The 22,922-nt window shown below is 43.0% G+C and overlaps 1 protein-coding gene across 1 annotated transcript in view; it reads right to left on the reverse strand.

Moving 5' to 3' along the window:
- LOC121949594 (titin-like) overlaps nucleotides 1–22,922 on the reverse strand; it is a 165,023-nt gene that overhangs the window by 26,744 nt on the left and 115,357 nt on the right. The window contains exons 107-133 of the mRNA XM_088083820.1: nucleotides 22,440–22,709; nucleotides 22,189–22,328; nucleotides 21,953–22,079; nucleotides 20,613–20,879; nucleotides 20,219–20,485; nucleotides 19,639–19,902; nucleotides 18,677–18,816; nucleotides 18,286–18,412; nucleotides 17,850–18,116; nucleotides 17,435–17,701; nucleotides 17,029–17,295; nucleotides 15,341–15,480; nucleotides 14,702–14,828; nucleotides 12,957–13,099; nucleotides 9,205–9,328; nucleotides 8,838–9,104; nucleotides 7,988–8,085; nucleotides 7,707–7,875; nucleotides 6,329–6,598; nucleotides 5,760–6,026; nucleotides 4,329–4,607; nucleotides 3,830–4,238; nucleotides 2,896–3,020; nucleotides 2,438–2,704; nucleotides 1,651–1,920; nucleotides 1,198–1,497; nucleotides 460–762 (exon numbers count right to left, since the gene is read on the reverse strand). Coding sequence (XP_087939946.1) covers nucleotides 460–762; nucleotides 1,198–1,497; nucleotides 1,651–1,920; nucleotides 2,438–2,704; nucleotides 2,896–3,020; nucleotides 3,830–4,238; nucleotides 4,329–4,607; nucleotides 5,760–6,026; nucleotides 6,329–6,598; nucleotides 7,707–7,875; nucleotides 7,988–8,085; nucleotides 8,838–9,104; nucleotides 9,205–9,328; nucleotides 12,957–13,099; nucleotides 14,702–14,828; nucleotides 15,341–15,480; nucleotides 17,029–17,295; nucleotides 17,435–17,701; nucleotides 17,850–18,116; nucleotides 18,286–18,412; nucleotides 18,677–18,816; nucleotides 19,639–19,902; nucleotides 20,219–20,485; nucleotides 20,613–20,879; nucleotides 21,953–22,079; nucleotides 22,189–22,328; nucleotides 22,440–22,709 — 5,961 coding nt within the window. The remainder of the gene's footprint in view (nucleotides 1–459; nucleotides 763–1,197; nucleotides 1,498–1,650; nucleotides 1,921–2,437; nucleotides 2,705–2,895; nucleotides 3,021–3,829; nucleotides 4,239–4,328; nucleotides 4,608–5,759; nucleotides 6,027–6,328; nucleotides 6,599–7,706; nucleotides 7,876–7,987; nucleotides 8,086–8,837; nucleotides 9,105–9,204; nucleotides 9,329–12,956; nucleotides 13,100–14,701; nucleotides 14,829–15,340; nucleotides 15,481–17,028; nucleotides 17,296–17,434; nucleotides 17,702–17,849; nucleotides 18,117–18,285; nucleotides 18,413–18,676; nucleotides 18,817–19,638; nucleotides 19,903–20,218; nucleotides 20,486–20,612; nucleotides 20,880–21,952; nucleotides 22,080–22,188; nucleotides 22,329–22,439; nucleotides 22,710–22,922) is intronic.

Consider the following 22,922-nt stretch of genomic DNA (forward strand, 5'->3'; position numbering starts at 1 on the left):
CTTATGGATGAATTCATTTAAAATCCAAAGTTACCACTGACGGGAAATAATTTAAAAAACGTCATGAATTAAATTATCAATGAGGAAGCAGAGAAATGGAAACTCAACTGAAGCTAGAATATCAAATAAATCAATAAAATTAAACAAAATTCTCATATAATGAAAATGTATTTAATTTATGTTTAAATGCCATTAGATGTTTTGTTTTAAGGTTAATTAATTAAACTTTAATAAAAGTATAAGATAAAAAAGATCCATGAAAACATTTTCCTGGAGGTTATTTATTTATTTCATTTTAAGTGTTAATTTAATTGCTGAAATTGTTAAAATTAAAAACAAGTTGGCAAGAAAGCAGCAACTAAACTTATGTTGGAATTTCAGCTCACAAAACAAATGCACTGATGAGTTCAACTCTGTCTTTAGAAACTAGCACAGGACCTGCGATGGGTCCGGACTTACCGATGGGGTCCATGATCTTGACGGGCGGCGAGGCGGCGCTGGGTTTGCCGTCGCCGGCTTTGTTCTGAGCTTTGACTCTGAAGATGTACTCTTTGTTCTCGATGACGTCGTTGATGATGGCGCTGAGCTCGTCGGCTTTGGTCACCTGGACGGGCGTCCACTTCACGGACGTCCTGTCGCGCAGCTCGACGACGTAGGAGGTGATGGGAGAGCCTCCGTCTGACACGGGAGGCTCCCAGGAGACGGTGCAGCCGAACTTGCTGACGTTTCCGACGATCACGTTCAGAGGAGCTTCGGGAACGTCTGAAAATAATCACAAACACAAAAGAGTTCATTAAACTGAGAGTCTGGTGTCACTGTCGCAGTACTTACTTTAGTGTCTTATCAATTTTGGCGTACCTCAGGGATCAATGTTTTTATCTTTTCCCACACAAATAGAATAATTAACCCTTTGAAACCTGCAGATTGGCTTGATTTCTATTAAAATCATGGGAAGAAGGCGATATGCAGCTAAAGAAGAAATGACTGAAAATGGTCAAGAAATGAATAAAAAGTAAAAGAAGATGAATGTGTGGACGACCTTTGCCCTCTACACTTCCGTGTTTTCCTCTTCTGTCACTCAGACAGACGGATTTAGCGACTAACTGGGAGGACAGACTTGAAACAAAGTCTGAAACGCGCTCATGTTAACCCATTCATTTATCGTTAAATTATCAATAAAAGTAAAGCTCTTCTTACCAAACTTGTTCTTGGCCTGTACGGGTTTGTCGGTCTCTACGTTGGGGCCGCTGCCGACCCGGTTTCTGGCGCAGACTCTGAACAGGTACATGGAGTCCTTCTGGAGTCCGGTCACAGTGTACTCTGGACTGTCGGCGTGGTCGGTGGCCAGCGTCCAGGTCTTACGCTTCACGTCGCGTCTCTCCACAACATACGCGATGACCTTGCTGCCGCCATCGCTCTCAGGCTCCTCCCACGCCAGGCTGACCTCGCCATCGGCGGTGTCGATCACCTGCAGGTTCTTCACGGGTCCAGGGACGTCTAGAAAACACAAACACAAAACAAGGACAGCGTTACATTTATATTCGGAAAAGTGGGTGACGAGGTATGAAAGCTTGTGCACGAGTACGAAGTAGTATAAAGTGCACGTGAGCTCAGTTTTAGCTGCTTGGTGTTCGAGTCGGCTGAACTCACCGATGACCTCCAGGTTGATGAAGGCCTCTCCCTGCCCGTGTTTGTTCTTGATGATGACCTTGTAGCGGCCCTCGTCGGCCTTCATGGGGTCCTTGAGGCGGTACTCGGTGCGGTCTGCGGACGTGTGGATGTTGTCTTTGGGCAGACTCAGGTTGTTGTACAGCCAGTCGGCCTCGGCCTGCGGGTAGGCGCTGTAGGGGACGGCCATGACGATGGGCTTCCTGGCATCCGTGACGTACGTCTGGTCTGTGGTCTTTATCTGAGGCACCGCTGCAGGAGGAGGAAGAGGAGGAAGAGGAGGAAGAGGAGGAAGAGGAGGAAGAGGAGGAAGAGCAGGAAGGAGACGCCGTCAGAGACAACAACACTGGAAGAAACACGTCATCAAGTTTATCAGCCTTGGGCTGACCTTGATTTTTATTTTTTTTTATATATATAATTACGAGTTTTGGTTTTATTTTTAAAGAGAGGATTTTGCCTTTTTTTTTTCTTTAAAGATTTTGGTGACTTTAAAAAAAAAAAACTGGCCATTTTTTCCTTAAAGTTTTTGGACCATTTTAAAAAAAGATGTGGTCTTTTTTTCTCTTTAAATTTGTTTGGTGATTTTTAAAGATTTTTTTTTGCCATTTTGTCTTTAAAAAAATTGGGTATTTTTTTTAAGTTTTTGGGTGAAAAATTTTGGCCAATTATTATTTTTTTAAGTCACAAAAAACAAAGAAAAAAAAGCCAAATTTTGTTCTTTAAAAAATTACCAAAAATGTTTCCGTGGGGTTCGTGTCTGAGCTCCTACCTGCCAGCTCCAGCTTGGCCTTGGCATCTTTGTCCTTGACGATGACTCTGTACTCGCCCTGATCTCGCGGTCTGATCTCACACACCTGCAGTCTGTGGATCTTTCCCTCGCTCATCATCTGGTATTTGTCTCCCTGAACCACCGTCATGTTGTTCCTCAGCCACCTCACTTCCTGTCTGTCTTTGTTCAGCTCCACCTCGAACACCACGTCCGAGCCCGGAGGTTCAAACACGTCCTGCGGCGGCCGGACGATCTCCACCGGCGTCTCTGCAGGACACACAGAGACTCGTGAAGAGCAGGAACTATCAATCCATCAATCCATCCATCCATCCATCAATCAATCAGTCAATCAATCCATCAATCAATCCATCAATCAATCAATTGATCAATCTCTGTCTCTTTGTTCCAGACTCAGGTTTCTCTGGTTTACCGTAGAGAGAGAATCTGAGCAGCCTCACCTTCAACAAAGAGCCGGGCTCTGGATCGCTTGTCGTCCACGCCGCAGGCGTACTCGCACTCATCGTCGGGTCTGCACTCTTTGATCCTCAGCGTGCACATCTTTCCGTCTTTCTCAAACGCGTATCTGGAAAAACAAACAGTCCGTTCGGTCGGTCGTCAGCTGACGTGAATCTGCGATAAATTATTTACGTGAACAGATCGACAAACTGTGTTCGTGATCTATAAATCCATAAAACGTCTTCCGCTCAAACAAAAACAGATTTTTTAACCCACAAAAATATTTTGCAAACAGAAAACAGATCGGCCAAAAACAAAAAAAAGATTCTAGCTGCATCTGTGTGTGTAAAATGCAAAAATGCAAGCATTAAATTCACAAATTTAAAAGTAGATTCACAAATATCTTTCTTAAATGTTTTTCATTCATTTAACCCTTTGAACTCTTAATTATTATGGAAAAAAGGAGCAACTTGGTACAAAATGTTCCACAAGGAAATAGAAAGATTTAGAATTTTTAGTACATTTAGAAAATGACTTTAAAACGATAGACAGGAAAAACTATATCAATAATTATCAAAATTAAATGTTAAAAATTAGGTGACAGAATTATTAACATTTTTAAAAAGGTTTTCCAGGTCATTTTTTCTTTGTCTATAAAGTGTTTTTAGGTCATTTTTTTTCACTATTTACCAATTTTAGTTTTTTTTTTTTGCTGCTCGTTGTTTTTAAAAGAAGTCGAGTGCGTTTTTAAAGGGTTAAACGGTGACTTTTTTTCTGTATTTGCAAAGCGCTGTTTTTATCGTTGGAAGGTGTTCTCATATTTTTAATGTACTCGTTAAAACACAGACTGACGAGCTGTGATGATATGAAATGCTAAAAACACGAGCGGAGCTCCGCTGTGACGTCGGCTGTTTCGGGGGTTTTTCGGCGGCGTACCTCGGTCCCTCTCTGATCTCTCGTCCGTTTCTGTACCACTTGGCGTCGGCTTTCTCTTTGGTCAGCTTGCAGGTGAACTCGGCGTCCTCGAACTCGGTGATGGTCTGGTCCTTCAGGTGCATGCTGAAGTCGGTGGGCGCCTCGCTGATGATCAACTCGGCCGTGGACTTGCTGTCTCCGGCCACGGCGGTGTACTCGCCCTCGTCGGCCAGCGTGCAGTCCTTGATGGTCAGCGTGTGCTTGTCCTTGTCCACTCTGTAGACCACGCGCTTGCTGAAGGACACCTCCTGGCCCGCCTTCATCCAGCTGATGGTGGCGTTGGGCCTGTTGACCTTACAGGAGAAGCTGATGGTCTTCTTCTCCTGCGTGTCCATGTCCTCCAGAGGTACCACGATCCTCAGACTCTCCTCTGAACACAAAGAGACACGACATCAGCATCCGGCAGAGACCGACTTCAGAGAAACCGTCAAACAGAAGACACTGAAACATCGTGACTGACCTTTGACGGTGAGGTCGCAGGAGCTCTTGGCGTGCTCTCCTCTCTGATTGGTCACGTTGATGCTGTAGTTGGACTCGTCTCCCTTCTGGGCGTCTTTGATCCTCAGAGAGAAGACGTTGTCTCTCTGGACCATCACGTACTTGCTGCTCTCGAATATGGTCTCGTCCTTCCTCAGCCACTTGGCCTTGGCTCCCTCCGTGTTCACCTCGCAGTTCAGGACCACTTCCTGTCCCTCTTTGGCCTCCGTGTCCTTCAGCGGCGTGATGATCTTCAGTTTCTCTGCAGCACAAAACATCAGACGTGTGATCAAACTGAACTTTTATTTCTGAAAAATTCAACTTAAAGCCACAAAAACAACTCAATCATTTTATTTCTTTGGTCATTTTTAAAACATTTAAATAAAAATGAGTCAAAAAGAAAGCAGAAAAAGAAAAGCGTGACAGGAAGTGAACTGTTAAATGAAATATTAATAAAAAATAAAATTAAATAATGAAATTATATTTTGTTGTGTGCTGCTAAGTGGCCAAACTGTGCGTTGAAAATTATCTGAAACTGAACTTGAATTAAAAGATAAGATCCAAAATTAATTCATAAATAAATGACAAGATTAAAGAAAAACATATTAAAGAAAAAGATATAAATAAGAAAGCAATGAAAGTGAAAGTTAAACCTAAAGATCCAATGTGAACCAGTTAAATAATGAATACGATTGTGTTTAAATGTCATTAAATGTTTTAAGTTGAAATCAAATTAAACTTGAATTATAAAATATATTTAAAAAATAATAATATAAAATAATATAATCAAAGGTTATTTATTTGTTTATTTATTTTTTAAGAGATAATTTAATTGTTATACTTTTGGCTTTTTACTGTAGTATTTATAATAATATTTATATATTCCTAACAGAGCGTTTTTAAACATTTATTTATTTATTGACAAATTGAGTGACTTTTTTAAAGGTTTTGTTCAGTTTTCTCAAAAATAAAAGTATTTAAATCAGTCACTTCCTTTAAAGAAAAAAAGATAAAAACAGATATTCAAGTTTCAGTAAATAAAACTGATATCTAAGTGTTGTTGCTCTTCTCAGATGCTGTTTTTCTCTAAAAGACAAAGTTTCTAAGAGACTTTTTTTTTTTAAAGATATTTTTTAGGCGTTTTTGCCTTTAATTGATAGGACAGCAGCCTCTGCACATGGGACGCCCGCTCTGTCCACTGAGCCACCAGACACCTCAATATAAGAGACATTTTTCAGAGAAATGTGATTTGTCCTGAGGGACGATGTTGCAGCAGCTGCACTAAATAAACCAAACTATGAACAATAAATAACATCCGTGAGATGCAAAAACTGCAGACAGATAAAGCGCTCATCGCAGGCCGAGGGTAAAGTAACGTGTTTGCTTTGTTGTTTTTGATGTGGGCGGGGCTTACCGAGCACGGTGAGGTCGGCGCTGGCTCTGGTCGTCCCGATCATCACCACGTATCCGCCCTCGTCTTTGGGCTCGCTGTTCTTGATGACCAGCGTGCGTCTCTTGCCGTCGCTGACCATCTGGTATTTGTCTCCGGCCTCCAGCTCCCTGTCGTCCTTCAGCCACTTCACCTCGTAGGTTTCCTTGGAGACGGAACAGGTGAACTCCGCCTTCTCGCCCTCCACCACTTCCTGGTTCTGAGGACGGGCGATGAACTCGGCCGCCAGCTCTGAAACACGACAACGTCACGCAGTCGTCACAGGACGAGAAAAAAAGAACATGATCTTAAGTGTAAGTCACGTTGTTGGTTTTGATAAGTGCTATAAGAATTAATATTATTATTTTTACTTTGTTTAATTTTTTTAAATATTCATAAATTAATTTGTGTTAATGAAATGCAGCGTCGTCAGCTCTCTCAACAACCTTATTTTTGGTTGAACTTTTTGGATTTTTTTTGTTCTGTTTTAATCTGTTTTTTGGATTTTTTTTGTAATTTTAAAATATAAGGTGCGTGTTTTGTCCTAAGGTTACCGTTGATCTTGAGGTTTCCGGAGGTCCTGATGCTGGGACTCAGCCTGCAGTTGTACTCTCCAGCGTCAGCCATCTTCAGGTCCTGGATGAGGAGGATCCTCCTCTTGCCGTCCACGATCTGGTCGTAGCGTCCGCCCTCCGGCAGCTCCTCGTCTCCTTTGTACCAGGTGACGTCGGCGCTGGGTTTGGACACCTCGCAGATCAGCTTCACGCTGTCCGTCTCCGTCCCCTCCACATTGGACAGGTTCTTGGTGAACCTGGCCTCCTCCTCTGCAACAAGCCATCAAACAGAAACCACGTCAGATCTCCACTGAACGACATGAAAGGGTTAAATCAGTGAGCGAGCACAGAGTCCTGTCGTCTGTGAGCTTCTGTTAGGCATCATTTAACTCTGACTGGTCATCTCTGGTCTTATTAAGGGACTCTTAACTCTAATACAAAGTCCTCTTGCTTTTGTCAGGTCCCTTAACTCTTACAGAGTAACTCCTTAACTTTTGAGGGATTCCTAAAGTCTATAATCTTCTTAAAGAGGGGTTACTTAACTCTAATTAAGGGCTTTCTTGGGATGCACAGATAGACCTTCAACTCTGATAAGGGCTTCTTTGACTTTCTCGAGGTGTTCCTAAAGTCTCACAAAAGAGTTTCTTTTTCGTTAGGGATCCCTTAACTGACATAAGTCCCGTAACTCCTACAGAAGGTCCCTTAACTCAACTTTTTTTATTTGAGGGATCCTTAACTCTAGCAAGGGCTTTCTTTACATTTTAAGGGGTTCTTTAGCCCTTAAAATTTTTTTTATCAATTAGAAAAGGTCCCTTAGCTTTTCTTAGGGGGTTCCTTAACTTTGAGGTTAGGTCTTAAACGGGGTCTCTTAACACTTACAGAAGCTCTTGCTTTATTCAGCATCCATTAACTCTTACAGAGTGATTCATCCATGTTTGAGGGATTCCTGAAGTTTCCTATCTCTTTTTAGGAGTTACTTAAGTCTAATTAAGGGGCTTTAGTTGGTGGTGGGGGGTAGATTTTTAACTCTAACAAGGGATTCTTTAACTCTCTTGAGGAGTTCTCAAAGTTTTACCTAGGTATCCCTTAACTGCCCTAAGTTGTGTACCTCCTTTCCCTCAATTCTTTAAAACGTTTTTTTGAGGGATCTTTAATCATAAGAACAATTATTACAACAGTTATTTCGTCAATATTTTCATCAGACCTCGAGGGAAAATCTTCTTTTGTGAAAATCCTGCTCAACACTCAGTTAATGTGAATCAGCTGAACTAGACGATCCAGACTGAAATAATCGACAGTAAAATGAAGCTAACTGGGGTAGAGAAACCTGCTCTGACCCGGATCAGTTCATGTTTTTGTGGGTTTTATTGCTTCTTACCGACGACAGTGAGCATGCCGGAGGACTTGGAGGTCTTTGCGTCACATTCGTATTCAGCCTCATCGTCAAACACTGACTTGTGGATGATGAGGATGTGTTGGCGACCTTGAGCGATAATTTCGTATTTCTTCCCCTTTCTGATTTCACTTCCATCTTTGAACCAGCGGACCTGTGAGACGAGAGGAGGAGTGATTATAAAAAGTGATTATAATCAGTGAAAAATCATTTTAATGTCTTCAGATAGGTGATATTGTGGACGAAGGGAAGGCGGGCGAGCTCACTTTGACGTCCTCTCTGGAAACTTCGCACTCAAACCTGGCAGATTCCTTCTCTCGGACCTCGACATCATGGAGCGGCTTCGAGAACTCGACATGTGGAGCTGAGGACACCAGAAACACCTTAGTACCATTTATTATCAAGATCCCTTAAATGTTCCTTAGAGCTAATGAGAAGTTGGACTTTTTAAGGGGGTTCCTTTACCTTGAACTTGAGATTTTATAACTAGCGCTTCTTTTACTCAAACTCCTTTAACTTTGTTAAAGGTCCCTTAACACTTTTAGGGGTTCCTCTTATGAGGGATTTTTTGAAGGATGCCTTAACTCTAATTACAAAAAGTCCCTTAGCTCGGACAAGTGATTCTTTATTCTTATCTCTGAGCTGTTTGTAAATATGGTGGTTCTATCTCCACTGAGGGATTTTTAATCCTTATCTCTGCTAAGGGGTTTCTCAATTTTAAGGAAAGATCTTATAAAGGGTTCCTTAACTCTTGAAGAAGGTCATATGCTTTGATCAAGGTCCCTTAACTCTCACAAAGGGAGTTACGAAACTCAAAGAAGTGATTCTTTAAGGTTTTTTTTGTCTTTTTTTTTTGTCTTATGAAAAGTTCCTTAAATTATAAGCAGTTTTCTTTTTTATGGGATCGTTGCCTGTGACAACGGATTCCTCTTTTTTTTAATTTTTTTTTTATCTCTGATGAGGATTATATGTATTTTTATAGAGTCCTTAAGCATTTCTGTTGTACCCTTAACATTTTAAAGGGTCCCTTTGATGCTGAATGAGTCCCTTAACTCAGCTTAAGGGTTTTTTAAAGTCCTGTATAACCAGTATAAAGTGGTTCTCGGAAGCACTCACGTTCCACGCTGAGGAAGCAGGAGGTTTTGAAGTCTTTGGCGTCACACGTGTACGTCCTCGAGTCGTCCATCGTGCAGTCGTGGATGATCAGCGCTCTCTTGCGGCCGTCGACGATCATCTCATACTTCTTGGTCTTTCTGATGTCCTGTCCGTCCCTAAACCACCGCACCTCTGCGTTTTCTCTGGACACCTCGCACTCGAGCGTGGCGGTCGCCTCCTCCTCTACCGTCTGGTCCTCCAGAGGCTTCGTGAACTCCACCGGCGGCTCTGAATGCGCGCAGAAACACGAGAACGATGTTTAATTTCTGTTTTATTCACCTGTGGCCCCGCCCAGTGACATCACTGCGGCGCCGTCAGCTGGTCTTACCTCTGACGATGAGGTTGGCGTCAGTCTGGAAGTCCTTGGCGGCGAGTTTAACTTGTCCAGCTTCACTCAGCTGGACGTCCCTTAGGGTCAGACTGTGGACTTTAGCCTCTGACTTCAACACCACCTGTCAGACACAACACAGGGTTTAACCACAGCCATGTCTGTTAGGGTGAATAGAATCACAGTTTAACATGCCCTCAACACTGTCTGTCAGGTTCACAAAATGACCGTGTTAAACCTTCGTCAACACTTTCTGTAAGGGTCAATAGATTCACAAGGATTTAGCTGCCCTCAGCACTGTCTGTCAGGTTCAACATGGTCACATGGTTAAACATGCCCTGAAAACCACAATTCAGAGACTCAGTAACTGCCGTTTAACCTGCCCTGAATTTTGCCTGTAGCTTCAGCACAGTCCTTAAGTCAAGAGGGTTGAACCTGCCCTGAGCTCCACCTGTCAGGTTCAACAGTGTGAGGCCATCAAGAGGTTAAATGTTCCCTAAAATACACTCGTCAGGTTCTCAGAGTCACACAAGTCAGGATTTGGACTTTTTAGTTTATGGGTTTTATCAACCATGAGTTTGTCTGTCAGGTTGAAATGACAGAGTTGACTTGTGGGGTTTTATTTCCCTGAACTTTACCTGTCAGGTTCTCCAGTTCACGCTCTTTGTGAGCCGGAGTGTGTTTTCTCCTCCCTGAACAGAGCCTGTCAGGTCCACAGCATACACTCGAATCATGCAGATAATTAGGGTTTTGTCCTCCCTGAACTTTGTCTGTCAGGTTCAGGGGGCTGAATTGAGAGTGTCGGGTCTCCAGCACATGTAGGGTCAGTCAGCTGATCCCTGACAGCTAAAATGAACGGCAGCAGCTGCTCTCCTTCCCCGATTTAAACAGCGTGACCTTTGACACCTGGAGGCTGATTTTACCTCACAGTGAATTTCTCAGCGAGGCCCCGGAGACTCGACTCACCGAGGACGAACTCGACTTATGTGATATTAAAGTTCCTCTTTCTAACCCATTTGCATAAATACAGTAAACATGTGCTGTGAATGAATGTGAAATAATGATTTTCCAGAATAAAAAGCGAAATATTAAATAAATAAAGCTCCTTATTCTTTAAATAATAACAAAGTAAGCATAATCACAACCATTGGTGACTATCTGTTGGTGTTGTCAGATCCTAAAAACGTTTCTCATGTGAAGAACGCTCGATTGTCGTTTGAAGTATTTTTAGGAGAGAATGTGTTTTCAGTGCGGATGAGTTAATAAAAGACGAAAAAGATGTAATGAAGAAAAAGCAGTTCCTTAAATTTAAGAGCCACAATGTAAAATGATTGATTTCTGATCTTTGGACTTGAGAATTCATCTATGACACATTTAAGAAGATCGATAAAGTTCAAATGTTCCCTGTTTTGTTGATTTCTGACCAGAATATTGAATGTTTCGTTGTTGAGTTTAGAAATGAAAATAAAGGAAGTAAAAAAATAAAGTTGATTCAGATCTGCAGACGGAAAAGTTTCTTAGTTATTTCCGGCTGATAACAGGCCGAGTAACTCTTCAGGTTTGGATTTTCTCAGCTGTGAGCTCGTTTCTGTGGTTTCCTGTCGGCTGGTGAGCAGCTGGTTTGGGGGTCTGTGGGGGTGTCGGGGGTCGGCGTGTTGAGCTCTTTTATTGTTTTATCGCTCTGTTTGAGGTCTGTTCACGGCTCATTTCTGCATCGCAAACGTCTCTGAAACATCAGAAAAACATTCAAATGTGTGTGAAATCAAATCTCTCGTTCAGTCTGCAGGTTTAAAAATGAACAAAAAAATGGAGGCAAACAAATAAGAAACGGCTCTGGTTTTTCATTTGTTCAGACTTTTGTCGTTGCTTACGTGTCTGTCTGTGTTAATTATTGTTTTTTGGATGCTGTTTTGTTTGCGTGCTGAAAACGAAACGTAAAAAGCAAAGGTGTTTTATCGTGTTGTATATATATATTGTATATATGTATAAATGCCTGTTTATCTCTGTGTGGTTTGTAATATTGTGTCTTCATAGTGTGTTACTTTAATATTTCAGGAGGCTTATGGTCGTCAGGCTAAGAGCGACGGAGAACCAGCTCCTCCGCTGACTCGGGTGCATTTACATTTCTTTAAATGTGGATTTACGTCAGCCCGAAACCTTTTCAATCTGACATTTGAGTTTTTTCTTTTGTTAATTCTTTTAATTTGACGCCTTGATGTCATTTACTCTAAATTCAATGTGTCCCGCCCCAGTGAATGACCACAAAATAAATAAATGAAAAAATAAATACAACTGTGTTTATTTACTGACCAGAATTAAAGCTCCAAAAGGAAAAAACTTTTAAACTCTTTTAAAGAGACTTCGAGCTTTCATTAGACTCATGTTCACAATAATCTGCTTTGACTTTACGTTTTAGTTTTTCACCGATAACATGATGATTTTTTCACCGTAATAACTTTTTTCATGTTGGTTACATCAAAATTAACCATTTTTGTATAAGATAAATAAGTCTTTGTATACAAGTGTGTAAAAAGCAGTAAATATAATCAGAAGTGTGAATATTCTGACTGAGTGTGTGTGTGTGTGTGTGTGTGTGTGTAGGTCAATGCTGGTACATATATGACATGATTATCTTGATAATTGAATTATTGAATAAAGAAGTAGAATTAAACACGTTTGAACTTCTTCCTTTTAACACGTATAAACGGAGGCAGTTTGCAGCTGGAATTTATTCTGTTTTTCTCTTTTTTGTGGTTATTCACGTTTTAACTGCTTTTTTTTTGAGTCTTATAAATAAAGATATCAAACAAATAAAGACATCAATCATGATATTTTTTGTGTTTTTTTTTTAACCGTGAAATAAAATCAGTCCGTGCTGCGGCCTCGACTTCCCTTTGTTAGCAAAATCAATAAATCCATAAATCAATCTGTGATGGAAACGGGGAACGTTTAAAGAATACACAAATGAACAGCTCTTATCCGCAGCAGCGTCACACAGCGTGTTTTCACACGTTTCACGTGTTTTCATATTCAGAGAGCAGAGGCGGAGCAGTGGAGCGCTCGGACAGCAGCTGCTGCTTTTAGTTTGATCGAACGGTCGACGTGTCGTGTCGAACACACCAACAGCCGTAAATCACACTTGCACAACCCGCAGAGAGAAACATCACGTGTCTGCAAACCGCACACTTCTCACGTTACATCCCATAATCAAACTAATCGGCCGTTATGACCGGACATCGTGTCAGCGCCGCACTCACGGCGAGCTCTGCCCCCAACTCTCCTCTCAGCAGGAAAACGCACGAAACATCAACAGCACGTTTTAACCGTTACAACACTGCAGGAGCCGTGAAATAGCTGCTGTTGCCACCTGCCCTGCAGCTCGACCTCCTGCAGCTGTTAAAAATAACCCGCAGAAACGCTTGCGGGGCAGAAAAGTCTCCCTGCCTGCGTTATCTCAAAACCAGGATCGAATGCTCAGCAGGAATCCTCCGGCTGCGGCAGCAGGACCTTATATGAAGACGGCCGAGCTGCCGCAGGCAAAGAAACAATGTGTGCAAACAAACAGGAAACAGTGACCCGGCTCTGGACCTGGACCAGCAGCAGGACCAGCAGCAGAACCAGCAGCAGGACCAGCAGCAGGACCAGCAGCAGGACCAGCAGCCGGCCTGCGGGGTCTGTTGCGTGTCAGGAAGGTTACAGGAAGTGATGAGTGTGTTTGTGGCGTGCGGACTCTCAGGTGTGTCGGTACTTACTCTGTCGCTCGGTTCCAGCTTTGTACCCCCCAGGAACCACTCGACAGCGATGCCTTCGTAGGACAGCTCGCACTCGAAGGTGGCGGTCTCTCCGGCGGTCACGGTGACGTCTTTCAGAGGCCGTGCCAGGCCGATGACCCGGGCTTTGGATTGGGGAGAAGACATGGTTAGTCCCCCCCTCAAACAGCTCAGTAGATCCAAACGGTCCCCGCGGAGTGGCGGCTAATCCTCAGAGGCTGCTCCTCATGGCGGTGCCGAGCTGAAGGCAGGCCGCTGGAAGCCCTCAGGACAACTGATCACCGCCACCCTGGGACTTGGCATTGGGGGGCCGCGCTCATTAACATACGACCTGCCGTCAGATGGATAGGGCCGGCAGAGCCAGTGAGGGACGGGGTCGCGTCCTCCCCTCTGCCAATCACTGCAGACCTGCTCTAGATAAGGAATGTGGCTTCTAAAATAACCGAGGGCCCTGATTGGCCGAGAGCCCACCTCTGCCAAACCCATCAGGGGGGTCAGTCTGCTCCTGTCAATCAGCAGACAGCGTTTTTCCTGGAAAAGGAGAATGTGGAGCTCCTCGCAGGAGTTACCCAACGTCCTGCATCACGGGCCGGCCGCCGCGTGTCGTAACGCCGTCAGGCTGCCGGTGTTTTGGAAAACTGAGATCCGGAACGTCAGATTAACACGACGCATCAAATATTTACAGCAGCTTCCTCACATGCCTGAATTAAAGCCTCTTAACAGCCACTTAAAGGCTGACGGCCAGCTGTCCCTCAAACTGTGTCTCTACAGACTGTGTCTCTGCAGAGACAAAGTCTGTAGAGACAAAGTCTGTAGAGACACGCTCTATAGAGACAAAGTCTGTAGAGACACGCTCTGCAGAGACACAGTCTGTAGAGACAGTCTGTAGAGACACGCTCTGCAGAGACACAGTCTGTAGAGACAGTCTGTAGAGACAGTCTGTAGAGACACGCTCTGCAGAGACACAGTCTGTAGAGACACGCTCTATAGAGACACAGTCTGTAGAGACAAAGTCTGTAGAGACACGCTCTGTAGAGACAGTCTGTAGAGACACGCTCTGTAGAGACAGTCTGTAGAGACACGCTCTGCAGAGACAAAGTCTGTAGAGACACGCTCTGTAGAGACAGTCTGTAGAGACATGCTCTGCAGAGACACAGTCTGTAGAGACACGCTCTGCAGAGACAAAGTCTGTAGAGACACGCTCTGTAGAGACAGTCTGTAGAGACATGCTCTGTAGAGACACAGTCTGTAAAGACAAAGTCTGCAGAGACACGGTCTGTAGAGACACACTGAGACTCTGCAGGAGGACAAACAGCGATAGCTAAAAACACTTTTAGTCACTGACACAAATCCTCCATCTGAACAAGACTTCAGCTCCTGAGAGGTGACTTTTTAAAGCGTGCAGCTGGGAGGTGACTTTTTAAAGCGTGCAGCTGAGAGGTGACTTTTTAAAGCGTGCAGCTGGGAGGTGACTTTTTAAAGCGTGCAGCTGGGAGGTGACTTTTTAAAGCGTGCAGCTGGGAGGTGACTTTTTAAAGCGTGCAGCTGGGACTTGACTTTAATCATCTCCTTGCTGGCTGAATTCGGTTGAAGTTGCATAAATAATTATAAGAACGAAGGACTTGTGTAGATGGAGGTTTTGTTGCAGTGTTAAATGTATTAAATTATTCTTATTTGTCTTATTGAAGGAAGAAAGGACAACATCTTAGCAGACGTGTTTCTCTCACCTTTGACCCTGAGCTGAGCTGAGGATTTGGCGTTCGCTGCCGAGAAGTCTACGGTTCCGGCCATGTCCATTTTGCAGTTGTAGAGGATCAACGTGTGTCGAGGTCCCTCGTCCTTGATCTCCACATCCTGACGACAACAAAAAAAACTTGCTTTAAAGAAACTTTTAAAACTCACAGTGCATTCACACGATGTTAGAAAAAGCTGAATTATTGTGTCAGTGCGACTAAAAGTGGACTTTTAAAATCCTGTAAACATGTTCGTCCCACTGCAGTCAGACTGACACGCCCGCATCGTCTGAGTAAAAGTCCATTTTCTCTGTCATGAAAACGCCTCGGTCTGACTTTAACGGGACCCTCCCTCGGTGGTTAGGGACAGGGACTGTTTGTTATTTATGAGGGTCAGACATGTCAGCACTGAGGATAATTTAATAATAATACATTTTTTTCAAGGAGTGCTTTTCACAATAATCAAAGACGCTTCACAGAAACAAATCAGCTAAAGTCCGTAGAAACCGGACCGGCTGACTGATTTAATCTGAGCATCCCTCAACAAACAAAACCTGCTCAAACATTTTTTACTCCATTATTGTTGTTGTTTTTCTGGTTTCAATAAAAAAATGAAGAGGGTTTTGATCTTACCGGAGACGGGTGGAGCATCTCTCCCTTCAGTTTCCAGGTGCCGTGGAGGTCCTCCTCTGAAATCTCCGTCTCAAACTTGGCGGTCTCGGTCTCGGTGACCTCCACGCTGTACAGCGGGCGGACAACCTTGATGTCGCGCTCTGCAGAGGTTTAAAGATTCGTTAGAGGAAACCAGTGAGATGGTGGACCAGAGAAACCAGTGTGATGTCCTCGTACAGAGCAGAGAATCAGCCGAGTGTCTGACGAGGACAAACAGTGAGGACACGACGAGCAGCGGCCGCTCTTATTCAGAGCGACTTACAGTTTGTGCAGAAGCAGAAAAATCGAACTCAAATCATAATCCAACCCCGTTAAACATCTCCACACCGTCCACGGCTTTTTAATTAGTGTCTCATAAAGCATCATAACCCGATTATTCATGATTTGTTTTACTAGAAAGAATTTTGGGTCGAGACTGATTTATTGTCGGCTATAAAAAAAAAACAAGAATAAATTAATATTAGAAACACGTTCTCACGCAGCGGTGATATTTCTAAACTTTATACACGTTTGACAGACTGTGATCAGAAAAGACTCAAACTGATAATTATTGTTGCATTAAAAAATTTAAACTACAAAGTACTTTTGTCAAAAATATCAATTTAGGCAAAAACATCAGTTCTGAATATATCTGAAACCGTTTAAATACTAATTTTCTGTAGTATCAATACTCAGTATCAGTACTCGCTGCTCTCTCTTGCCTTCTCTGCTGATTAAGACTCTCTCTAAGGTTTTTTTTAAAAAATTTGTTTTACAAACACATTTACAGAAAATATGAGCTTTTGATTCTTTATGTCTGTTTTCCTTTTGTTTTCATTTTGGGGCATTTTAATAATTATTATTGTTATTATCACTGGAGGTCACTTGCAAATTATTAAATTACAAGTGTTGCTGTGAAAGGGTTTAGTTCAGGACATAATTATTTTTACAATTTTGCTATTATTATCTGTAGTAGGAAAAATACAATTAAAAAAATATCAATAAACTGCATACATGTACTATATAATGTGCTATGGTGAAATTTATATTACAATTTTTAAAAAGTTTACATAAAAGAGTCATAACTGACCTTTTTTTAATTTGATCAACACCCTGATAAACACACTCAGTTTGCTCATGATTTGAGTTTTATAATTTTTTTTTGTTTTAACCTGTAAAAATGCTTCACAAACCTCTCGGCGTCGTTTTTTTTGTTGTTGTTTTTTGGCTCTGCCTCGAATTTGATGTTTTTCTTATTTTCTTTTTTTCAAATCAGATATCTTTATCTAATAAAATGATTTTAAAAAATCAAAGTTATTGTGCGTTGTCATATCTCCTGTAAAATAAAAATATTCATAATAAATAAATAAAAAGTTAATAATTATAACCTGTATATGAACGCTGTTATGGACGTCTGAGCGAGGAGACATTAACATGGTACACGCGTGTCTCCGTGTGTCCTCAGAGTTCATAAAGTGTTTCTGTATACGGTTATAATGCAGATGTTTGGGGTCGGATTATGATAATAACATCACAAACAAGCAGAGAACAAGACACAGTGACGGACGATGGAGGGAGGATGGCCGAAAGAGGCGGGGTTTCGGCGGTGGGCGGGGTCTGATTCTGCAGTCCATAGTCTGGGGGAGGGGCCGGATCGCGGCAGGTATTACCTTCGATGTTCAGGTCGGCTGCGGTTTTGTCTGTGCCACAGTCGCAGGTGTACGTTCCCATGTCTCTCTTCGCCGCCTTCTTGATCACCAGTTTGCGCTTCTTGCCGTCTGATTGGATGAGAATGTTCTTGGACGGATATATTTCGTTACCGTCTTTGAACCACTTGACCTCACCGGCGGCCTTGCTCAGCTCGCAGGACAAAGTCACCTCGTCTTTCTCGACGGCGGTGTAGTTTTGGAGCTTGACTGTGAAATACAGGTCGCCCTCTGCAGGAAGACATATAACAAACCCAGTAACAACCAGCTCAGGTACAAAACAAACCAACATTAGCAGATGAGGCCAACAAGTCAGCAATTCTGTGGACGCGTCTTCAGTTTCTTGGAATTCAGAACCGGAAATACTAACCGAGCACGGTGAGCATGGCCTCTGAGGTCTTGCCCATCGCCTCCACTTTGATCATGGCGGTGTCGTCGATGGTGACCTCCTTGAAGGCCAGCGTGTGAACCTTTCCGTGCTCCGACATGTGCACCACCTTGCTGGGGTGCAAACGGACGTCATTTTTGTACCACACCACCGGAATCTTTTCGTGAGAGAGTTCGACGCTGAACTCTGCGGTTTCACGTTCCTTCACAGTCACGTCTTTAATCGGCTTGATAAATTCGAGGCGAATACCTGACAGACAAAAATTATATACATATGTGGAATTAAGAGTGACGTTATGACACAGTTGTTAGACATCAACACAAACAGGTAATGATGTGTTCGAAACGGTGCACACCGCTCCTCTCAAAGCACACCGAAACGGTCCGACTCCGTTTACCTTTGATAAACAACTTTCCAGACGTCCGTTTATCTTCAGCCTCAAACATGTATTTGGCTTCGTCTTCATATCTGGCAGATTTTATAATAAGAGTGTGTCTGTTTCCCTCCAGCAGGAGCTCAAACTTATCGTCGTTTGACAACTCCTGAGTTCCCTTCAGCCAACGGAAGTTTTTAGGCTCTCTAGAAATTTCCAGCTCAAACTTCGCCTCGTCCTTTTCGTACACGTGAACATCAGCCAGTGGCGTGATGAACGAGACGGGGACCTCTGTTGGTTCAGACAGACGCAGTTAACATCAGCGCAGGGGGAGTAAACGTTGTGTTTGGGTGAGTTAATAATGTCAGTGATTTTCACACTGACAGAAGAAACAATGAGCACCGTGTTGTGCTTGTTAAGATTTTGCACAAGAAGACAGAGTGAGGAAGTGAACGCTCACCCTTCACTTTCAGGTTAGCAGAACACTTGGCGTTGGCAGCGGTGAACGCCACCTCGCCTGTTAGCGGCACTTTGCAGTTGTACAAGACCAGAGTGTGTTTGGCGCCGTCCTCCACGATCTCAACGTCCTGCAGATGACCGACACACTTCAGCATTTCAGTAAAAAACACGAGGATTCAAAGAAACGTGATCAGAGTAAGGCCGCGGTCAATTCACTTTCATTTCAGCTCACGAGAGATCTATACTTCACATCTCACCCCTGATGGGTCTGAGATGTGAAACCTGTCAATTCTCAGGATTCATCATCAAATCCATGTCTGGGTTTAACCAATGAAAGTGAACTGAACCACCGGTAAGAAACATCTGCTGAAATGTGTCTGAGTGAGACGTACGGCAGATGGACTGAGGACTTCTCCGTTCAGTTTCCACTGGCCGTGGACGTCGTCCTCACTAAGCTCCACCTCAAATCGAGCGGTCTCTCCTTCAAACACCTCAACGCCGTACATCGGCCGAACCACCTTGATGTGGCGAGCTGACGTTTAAGAGAGGGAACAAAATTCAGACTGAAGACATACAGATAGATATTCACACACATAAATACACACACAAACACACACACATATATATATACACGTGTACATACATACACAAATACATAGACAACAGGCACTTTACAGACGCCTCATTGAAGGTCCTACATATAAAACCTCCTTCATTGTGCAACCTTTTCCATGGACCATAAACAACCAAATGGCTTTCTACGGTTGGCTCTAACAGTCGTACTAAATAATCTGGTGATCCAGTTTCTTAACAACCGTCTCTGAGCTGGCAGAGGAGGTTTGGTGCTGAACGAAGATGCTACAAAAGCAAGTCCATTTATGTGGACACACCAATGCCAAAATTAACTTCTCAGGAGCCATTTGGTTCTATATGGAGCTTTGAGATTACTGAGGTGCAACAGTTCTCCAAACCGCACTGAAGAACAATAAAGGGGTTTGTTTCCTCAAAGAGGGATGGTTCTTTTACAGGAACCATGAAGACCTTCTGAAGAGGTATCTTCAACAAAACACAAAGACACAGAGCAGAGGACACAAGTGATGGTAGACAAACACTACAAGACTGATATCCCAAAATAAGGGTGATAATCAGGGTCAAATACGTCAGTCTTTTTCTGAAACATTTTAAGTTTTGCAGTGTCTCTACCATCTTTAGAAGGGTGGAGTGATGACAGACCACATACAGGTGAAGACGTTGGTAATTAAGAGGTGATGAGAGTAAAAAGGTGCTTCAGCTGCAACAAAAGAACGGGGTGATGGTGCTTGAGGTGGGGTTAGGAGGCAGCGGAGGTTTTTACCTTCGATGTGAAGCATCGCCGTTGTCTTGTCTGTTCCACAATCACATACGTATTGTCCTTTGTCTTTGTCTCCAACTTTCTTGATGACGAGGGCTCTGCGTTTGCCCTCGGCCTTAATAGCCACCATCTTAGAGGGCTTGATCTCAGTCTCATTGTGGTACCACATGACCTCCACGTCTTTGTTGAGCTCGCAATCGAGAGTCACGTCATCTTTCTCCACTGCAGTAAAGTCCTGCAGTTTAACCGTGAAGTACGCATCTCCCTCTGGAATATGGACATTTTTTGGTGACATTTTTTGGCACTTACACAACACATACAACACATTTACAAGACAAATAAACCATATATACAACAAATATAAAACACATATACAAGACATAAGTATGGTCCAAGGTCACCAAAGGACAAGACAGTCAAACAAGACAGCATGGAGAAACATGTTCTTACATCACAAAACAGAAAAACAAACAACAAAGTCGTTTTGTGAATCTGAACAGACACAAACATGGACAAACGGTACAAAAAGCTGTGGGAAAAAGAAGACACACTGGAAGAGGACAGACAGTTATTCTTGGTTTACCTATAACCGTCAGATTGGCCATGGAAGGAATTCCTTTGGCCTCTGCCTTGATTTGGCAAGTATCATCTAGAGTCACTTCCTTTATTTCTAGAACATGCCTCTTCCCGTCCACATGCGTGACCACTGTCCTGCTTGGATGAATTTTAACATCGTTCTTGTACCAGGTGACAGGGATGTTCTCGTGAGAGAGCTCCAGCTCGAAACGAGCCGTTGTGCCTTCCTTTACAGTTTGGTCCTTTAGTGGCGAGATAAATTTGAGCCTGATACCTACAATCGTATTAGTGAAGCATATTCATACGAGTTAGTTGAAAGAGGAAGCAACCAACTCAATGAATGGCGTCATAAAAATGAAGGTTCTGCTAGTTATGTCCAGAAAGGACAGTCCAGCACTTACCCTCCACTGTGAGTCGAGCTGTAGAAGTTTTGTCCACAACCGCAATTGTATATTCGTCCTCATCTATAAACTCACAACAGTTTATTATCAGCATATGCTTCTTTCCATCATCGATGATGTCATACTTTTGGTCTGGGGTGATGATGTCGGCATCTCTATACCACATGACCTTAGAGACATCCTTCGTGATGGTGCATTCAAACTTAGCCTGTTTCTTTTCAGGCACAGAAACGTCCTTCAGCGGGACAACAAAGTCCAATTCGATTTCTGGGTTGAAAGGTGACACAGGTACAGTACATCAACAGACCAACAAAACACAACAACAGCACAACAGTCTACAATCAGTGGCCAGTTTACTTTGTGCACCATGTATGCAATACTGGGTTATTCCCATCTGTGGCTCCAGAACTTTATGGAATATTACCACAGAGATTTTGGGGGTATTGGCATTAAAAACCCATGCAATTTTTGTTGCAGACTAGTTGATGGTCTACATAGCTAATCCTAATTTATTCCTCAGAAAACCCTTTAAAAACATCTTCAGGTTGTGCAGGTCACCTGATCTACTTTGGAGTGTGCCGTTGAAGGACGTCGTGAAGGCTAGAGTGCAATCACCAAGTAATGCAGTCCTGCTGGTAACTCGGGTTCTTCATGAAACATTCACCAAACGTTTCATCACTGGTAGGACCAGCCCATCATCTTCTCCATTTGGCTCCAATTTCAGTTTAATCAGGATGCAACAAGAAGCTTCATTCTTCAGGCCATTGCTCTTTCTTCAACAGTTACCTCCTGCTGTGACCATCTACTGCTATGATTACATAAAATCTAACAGTTACTGAAGTCCATTGTCTTTGCTAATCTCAGCAATTTGATTCCAAGTCTGGCGGCGTGACCCATTCATGAGTGTTGGTGTAAATAATAAACTGGCCACTGTGCGTAGATTTGACATCAAACATTTAACCATAGACGGTACATGAATATGCTGTAGAGAGACACAACTACACACATTTTCAGACAATGTTGAATTTGACAAAACACCAAACAGGGTTACATGAACAAACAACACATAGAACAACAAACATATAACAACGTTTCGACCACTGGAACCCTTGGGATCGCACGTCAAAATCTCATCTTCTTGGGCTGCATGAGTTCTCAAACAGAAGCACAAAAAGGAATCGGACTCGTCAACCCTGTTAAATAAAGACCTAAGGTCCATCTCAGGTGCCATAAAGCTTTATTTATTGTCCACGGACCTTAAGCCTTTATTTTTACAAGCCAATACCCTAAATTCATGATGCACTGTAATCTGGATTCCAGATACCAGCAGCATCTCTTACCTTTGACATTGAGCATTGCGCTGGTGATGGCGTTAAGAGCCTGGTAGGACACTTCTCCGGCCTGATCCAGCTGGCAGTTTTTCAGAGTTAGTTTACGCACCCCACCCTCCATTTGAATGTCGCAGGTCTGGTGGATAAATTGCAGTGCATTTAAAAATCAAAAGTAGTCAACATGACAGTGTAAAAGAAGACATATATGCATGGGATGAAAATGAAACAAGTCCATTTAGTCATACCGGGGATCTGGTCAAAACCTCTCCTTTGAGCTTCCATTCTCCTGCAACATCATCCTCAGAGATCTCCGTCTCAAACATGGCATCTTCCTTCTCAACCACTTCAACGCTGGCCAGGGGCTTCAGGATCTCCGCCTCCCGCTCTGAGAAACAAGTTGTGTTGGTGCTCATAAATACAGACCAAACAACAGAAAGACAGTTTGAGTATTTGAGGGACTAAGTTAAAAGAAAGGTAAGTAGATATGTGGATAAACCTCCTAGGGTAAGTTTGGCAGTGTAGAGGCGTCCTTCCACCTCCATGGCATATTCTGCTACATCATCTGGCTGACAGTTCTTGATAATGAGTGTCAACTCCTTTCCATCCTGCTTGATCTCAATCTTGTCGGAGGGAGTGACTTCAGTCTCTCCTTTGAGCCACTTCCAGTTGGGGGTATCCTTGAACAGCTCGCACTTAAATGTAGCAGCAGCCTTTGGTTTCACATGCTGGTCTCTCAGTGGTTTCACAATCCAATCTTTGATAATTTCTGTTAGAAAAAGTTTAACATTATTGAATAAGTGTTCATCAAACCATTAAAGCCCACTAAACATTACTAAAATGCAGTCTTAGCCAGGGCAGAGGAGCTAAAACAAGCTTAGTCTTAGCTTAGTTATCAAAATTTCTGCAATTTGACGTGTTTTTAAAGAGGAGAATTCTTCTTCCTCACCTGTATATGCAGTCCTAACATGTGATTATGTGC

Source organism: Plectropomus leopardus, chromosome 10, assembly GCF_026936395.1.
Source record: "Plectropomus leopardus strain MGB_pleo_1.0 chromosome 10, ASM2693639v1, whole genome shotgun sequence".
NCBI lineage: Eukaryota > Metazoa > Chordata > Actinopteri > Perciformes > Serranidae > Plectropomus > Plectropomus leopardus.